This window comes from Phoxinus phoxinus, assembly GCF_949152265.1.
Source record: "Phoxinus phoxinus genome assembly, chromosome: 10".
Taxonomy (NCBI): Eukaryota; Metazoa; Chordata; class Actinopteri; order Cypriniformes; family Leuciscidae; genus Phoxinus; species Phoxinus phoxinus.
This window is the reverse complement of record NC_136885.1, coordinates 27,056,628-27,062,882: the sequence shown is the minus strand read 5'-3', so window position 1 is coordinate 27,062,882 and position 6,255 is coordinate 27,056,628. Positions and strand designations below refer to the sequence as shown.

The 6,255-nt window shown below is 38.4% G+C and overlaps 1 protein-coding gene across 3 annotated transcripts; it reads left to right on the top strand.

Moving 5' to 3' along the window:
* The first annotated feature begins 1,354 nt into the window (after positions 1-1,354).
* On the top strand, positions 1,355-5,931 carry tdp2a (tyrosyl-DNA phosphodiesterase 2a). Of its 3 annotated transcripts, none has more exons than XM_079626258.1 (8): positions 1,355-1,473; positions 1,551-1,661; positions 2,100-2,192; positions 2,457-3,110; positions 4,374-4,465; positions 4,537-4,655; positions 4,829-4,999; positions 5,100-5,931. In XM_079626258.1, exons 3-8 carry the CDS (start codon positions 2,167-2,169, stop codon positions 5,388-5,390), a joined length of 1,353 nt encoding a protein of 450 aa, XP_079482384.1. In that variant the 5' UTR covers positions 1,355-1,473; positions 1,551-1,661; positions 2,100-2,166; the 3' UTR covers positions 5,391-5,931. The 3 variants fall into 3 exon arrangements, with proteins under 3 accessions (XP_079482384.1, XP_079482385.1, XP_079482383.1); XM_079626259.1 differs by having other exon boundaries at positions 1,376-1,473; positions 2,071-2,192; XM_079626257.1 differs by having other exon boundaries at positions 1,381-1,473; positions 2,041-2,192.
* Positions 5,932-6,255: the final 324 nt, after the last annotated feature.

Below are 6,255 nucleotides of genomic sequence, written 5' to 3'. Positions count from 1 at the left end.
ATAAAGAGGCCTTAAACTCCAACAATCTTTTGAAGACAGAGTGTTTTTACCACACACAGTTCAGCGCTATTACTGCGCTCCAGTGCTGCTCCTTTCATTGATGCAAGAATCAGTTCCCACTTCCCGCCCCGAGTGTAAAGCCTAACGTGATTGGTTGAAGCGATAACGTGCTACGATTGGCCAGCTCGATGTGGCCGTTATCTGATTGGCTTGAGTAGGCGGTGGGTGGAGTCCACCTATTTGTGGATTTCTCTGCACGTCTGCGCTAGAAGTGTTTCAAAATCCACGGTCTCGTGGACTTAAATTGCGCGTGCTCGCTGAGTCTACGAGTCCGTAGGCCGTCCCATTCATCATGTTAACGCTCTGAAGTGTGCTCAGCAGCGCCCCCTTTGTACCCTTGAAGCGGTCTTCCGCGAAGCCCGCATAGATGCAGGCTTCACGCACTTTAACTACCCAGGAATCCTTGCGAATTTGCGAAAGGCCAATCAGACAACGAATGGGAGGAGCTTTCGCTCACGTTAACATGGATGAGAAGAAAATATTTAAGTGTAAATATCATTAGGGTTTTTATGACCTATGTGTACATTTTACCAGTTATTACCTACAGTTTATACAAACATTATGGTCATCAACCAGTGGTTGATATCTCAAACATAAATATAAATATATATTTATATTTTATAAACATAAATAGCTTGCTGAATAATAGGCTACGATCGCATTATGATTCATTAAATAAATAGAACCGAATGGCAGGGCTTTACTGAGTCATATATAAATGTAGAAATATAATATTTAAACAACAACCGGACCGTCTTCCTATTTCCGGCGTGACGATCGAGTCTGTCCCAAAAATACCTCTCAATGCGCCCTCGTGGACTCGCACCAAGGGCCCTTTAGGTCTGCACTACATGACGTCAGCAAAGTGTGGACTCTGAGGAAGTCCACAAGTCCGGAGTGTGCCATTTGGGACAGGGCCTTAAATGCGTGAGGGGATTCACAAATGCACAGGAACCGATTCACAAATGTGTGCAGCGATTTACAAATGCACAGGAACCGATTCACAAATAAATGCCAGGAAGAGTTGTGTTTGTAAAATAAGAAAACATTTGTAAATATTTTATTTATTTGCAAATCTCATTTTATTTATTTGTGAATTTTATAATTTTTTGTGAAACTCTTTACATTTATTTGTGGATCTTAATCTATTCATTTGTGCATTCGATACATTTTTGTGAATCTCTTTACATTTATTTGTGAATATTAATCTATTTATTTGGAATATTGCAACAATAATAACCCCATATTAAACGTTACTGTCTATCTATGCGTTGAACATGGGCACCGCTTGGATGTTGGAAAAGAGAGCTAAAAAGGGGCGGGGTTTCGCAGCTGGCTGAAATAAAACCATAGAATAAAACTCGTCTCCTGAAACGCTTCCCTGCGTTTTTAATTCAATGTTCATATCTTATTGTAAGTATTTAACTATGTATACCATAAAGTACGAGAAAAACCTTCTGAGATTTGAATTTGTTGCTATTGCCGCTCAGTTTTTGACCAACCTCACTCTGACGTGTGGGAAATCGAAACTAACTGCTGCTGCTGCAAAAAGGAGAGTGATGATTTACTCGTGACTTGGGAGACAATAACTTCTGTTGTCTGTAAGTATGAAATATATGTTATGCTTTCTCGTAATTGGGACTTATATCTCGCAGCTGTTAACGTTTGTTTATTAAGTTAAAGGCTAATTCATCCTCTGTTGGACAGTAGGCTCCGTGTTTATAGGCTATGGTAATAGCCTATCGCCAAAGGTTATAGGCTATAGCCTAATACTGGTTAAATAAAGGAGTAGCACGTACACACAGCAGTTCAATTTTAGATTTAAGCCTACAAAATTATAAATCACCCAGTGTTAACTAAGCAGAACAGTGTAGGTAAGCTACCAAACCTGTTGCCTAGGCCTATTAAATATTCATATTGTCGGCATTTTTGACACATTGCATGTTGTGACTAATAATGAGCTAACCATGCTTTCCATAGGCATAGGCTGAATAAACTTGTTCATGTCAGGTTTAACTTGACTGCATACTCTTTGTCAGTACCAAACCCTGAACAGAAATAGAATCTGAAAGCTCCAAGAAGCACAAACCTATCCTCGCTGTTAAAATGGATGAACCACCTTGTTCACCAAGGTAAGTAGCCTACAAAATGCAGTATTATCAAATTGAAAGCATTTGTATTTTCTATAGTTAATCAATGTCAGTTAGCCTATACTTTATACAAAACTATTTGCTTTGGTTAGACTGTTTAACATTTAGTTAGATGATCTAATTTCAAAATGTATTTAAAAGCTGCTTTAGTCTTGATAGATGCTGCTGTTTTATTTTTAATTGATTAATATGTATAAGACACAACACAATTGACTTTTTGACATTCTGTATTTTCTTCTGATATAGTGATACCTGCTCAGGAGAGCCCCGTGTGGGCTGTAATGACAGTGCTCCATGTCTTGTGGACACCAAAGTTGAGGGGAAAACTGGGAAGAATAAAAAGCATAAAAAGAGACGCAGTGCTGCACGCCAAACGAAAACAAGTTGTGATTGTACTCAGGTCGCTGTTGAAGAGCTGTCGCCACCCTCACAACACCCGCCTGAGCGTCATGAAAAAAGGTCTGCAGGATCAAAGCAAGAAAAGAATACTCGCAAAACAAGAAATCCTTCTATTTCACCTGAAACTTCTCCTGCTCTCTCCTCGCATAAACAAAAAGCCCAAAGTGCACAGAAAACATCAGCTCGCTCGACCTGTGACCAGTCAACTCAGACGGAGTCACCCCAACTCCAATCTGTCCAAACGCAGTCAACACAAACCCCTCCGACCCAGGGTGAACACACACCATCAACAGAATCCAAGTCCACCCAGACAAAACATTCTAGTTTTCCCTTAAAACAGGCGTACTGGGGGAATTCATTCACAGATCAGTCAGATGATCAGCAGAAACACCAATTCATCTCCAAGAACAGCTATCTTACAGTCATAACCTGGAATATAGACGGTCTGGATTCGGATAATGTCTTTGACCGGTCCAAAGGTCTGCTGTCAGTCTTAGGAAAGTAAGTGTTACTCACAATTGTATTATTTTTTTTTTTTTCAGTATGCATCTTCAGGCCAAACATTATAGATTTCTCTTGCACAGATGTATAAGGATGATTAAATGATCAGGTTTAGAGTTTACGGGTGCATAGTAATGTTTCTGAGGTTACTTAATATCATTCACATTTAAAGGTAAAAGTGTGTTATTTCTGCTCTACTGGTGGCACTAAGCAGAAATTTTATTTCAATTTTGTTTTCCAACAATCAGTTTCCATGAACACTCTCCTGTCTGTCGTAGGTTAAACGGATAGTCCTGCCATAAACTCAAACCATTTGTTGAGCTGATATTACATGCATGCTATTAGAGATGCTCAAAGAAACAGATCAATCTTTTGAATCTACAAATTAGTTTCTTACTGTATTGTTTTCTTTGCATATTATTTTAACATAAATTTGCACACATCATATAGAGACAGAGCGTATTTAGGCCACGCCCACACCCAGGGGGAAAACAATCCAACCGTCTCCATTGACTTTGCATTGCGAGAGGCTGCCTCCTTGTCATTTCTAGCTTCTAACTAAAGACAGAAAAATGCCTAAAAGCTGCTGTGTGACAAGGTGTACAGCAAACAAGCTAAGAAACACAGAAATACGTTTTTATAAGCTGTCGACCCGTGTTTAAGGACTTAAAAGTGGATCAGGCAGTTGAGACAGAGCGTAATGTGTCTCATTACTCTGAGAACTAACGTACGCCCGCTGGAGGAGAACCTTTCGGCAACACAGGATAGCTTATCTTACAGAAATATAATATATAAAACTGACATTTGGATATTTGACTCACCAGTGACCAAATGTTTAACTTACTGCACACGTAACTGTATTTTTAGTGCATACTGAGTGTCAGGATCCCACTATTTAACTATTCGTTCCAGCCTGTATCCACTTTTAAGTCCTTAAACACTCGTTTTTTGGGGTCGACAGCTTATAAAAACGTATTTCTGTGTTTCTTAGCTTGTTTGCTGTACACTTTGTCACACAGCAGCTTTTAGGCATTTTTCTGTCTTTAGTTAGAACTTAGAAGCAAGAAATGACAAGGAGGCAGCCTCTCCTCGCAATGCAAAGTCAATGGAGACGGTTGGATTGTTTTCCCCCCCGGTGGGCGTGGTCTTCAGATTATGACGCGTTACGCTCTCTATAGCATTTAGCAGTCTCAATTAACTAAAAAAATATCTAATGTATTACAAAACCACTTACAAAAAGACTAAATTATGATTTTAATGCAGGTACCGTGCAGATGTTGTACTGTTACAAGAGCTGATTCCTCCTTCTTTGAAGGTTTTACAGAACATTATGACAGATTATCAGTTTCTGCAAGGTATGTTAATGGTTGCATACTCTAAATAAATACTATGTCTGGTATGAATATCAGATGATTTTGTGTTTCAGCCAGTGAAGAGGGCTATTTCACTGGCATTTTGCTCAGAAAGGAAAGAGTACAATTCCTCCAGAGCAGCATTGTGAAGTACCCAACCACAGAGATGGGCAGGAACCTGCTAGTTGCAAATGTAGGTATTTAAGGTATTTAGCCGTTGGATAGTTATTGTTTTGATATGCCTGATTATGAATATGTTCATTTTCTTAACCCTGTTGACCATATTTATAATGATAAAAGTCATAATGTAAATTTAGACCATTCAAAACATTCAGCGTCCCTTTTTGTGTTTGCATGTTTGTTTAGGTGAGCTTTTTAGGCCATCCACTGTGCATTATGACATCTCATCTGGAGAGCTGCAAGACAGGTTCTCAAGAACGCCTGAATCAGCTGCGGAGAGTCTGGAAATGGATGAAAGAGGCTCCAGAGGACCACTCAGTTATATTTGGAGGAGATACTAACCTCAGGGATTGGGAGGTTGTGTGTGATACAAACATGTTTGCTCTAAATCAAAACTCACATTCCACTCTGTCAAAATGTGACGTGTGAATTTGTTTGTCTGTGTTTGCTATGACAGGTTAAGAAGCTGAACGGGATGCCGGACAGTATCTCTGATGTGTGGGAGATGCTAGGGAAACCAGAGGAAAGCAGATACACCTGGGACACATCCATCAATGAGAACAATGAAATCCCTAATTCTATACGCCTGCGATTTGATCGAATTTTCCTCAGACCGGCGGCAGAGGGTGCCCAGCTACGGCCAGAAAGCATGACCCTGATTGGTCTGGAGAAGCTGAAGTGTGACTATTTCATCAGTGATCACTGGGGCATTCTTTGTACTTTCACATTTGAGGCATCAGAAGAGTAGTGTGTTACTGACTGATATTCTTTTTTTATGGCCTGCACATGATTATAAAACTAAATGGGTAATAAGCTTTTTAAACAAATCATTATTGATAAACTTGACAATCATTACGGTAACTGCTGGTAGATTAACTTACACACCTACTATACCTATAAGGGGGACAAAGGCTAGTTGTCACACTTCTTACTCCAGTGTTTCAGTGAATATTTCTCAGTTTCTATGTAACCACATGCCTATTAAAAAATGTAAGGCTATTTAAAAAAAAGCCTCCACATGAATGTCCAGTTATTGCACGGGAAAAAAATATAATATAGTTCATTGAACTCACACTGACCATTTCTGACAAAATATCACAATGGAACCTGGCAATAAACAGCCTATTAATGGGTTTGAAACCAAATTTAAACCGTAAAACAGTGATGAAACAAAATCAAACCATTGTTTTGGACAACAAATATTTTAAATAAAAATGTAAAGCAGTACATTGTGTAACATTAAAAACACATATGACAATTTCATCCTGACTTTAATGAAATGTCCTATGAATATAGTTTTCCCCCTTATTTTTCCACTAGAGGGAGCTCAAAGGACAGCCTATGGTTCATATGCCTGTGACTGAGAACATCAACCACATATATCAAAAAAGCGGAATATATTAATTTGATTATATATATATATATATATATATATATATATATTAATTAATTATATTCTGGGTTTGGAACAGAGTAAGTAATGTTACTACATAGCATATATGAATACTTCTAATGGTTTTATGTTTTATATATTCCATTTAAAATTGCAGATTTCAGAATGGCAACTATTTTTTAGTTCATTATAATTAAGCATCATTGACACATTTGAATAG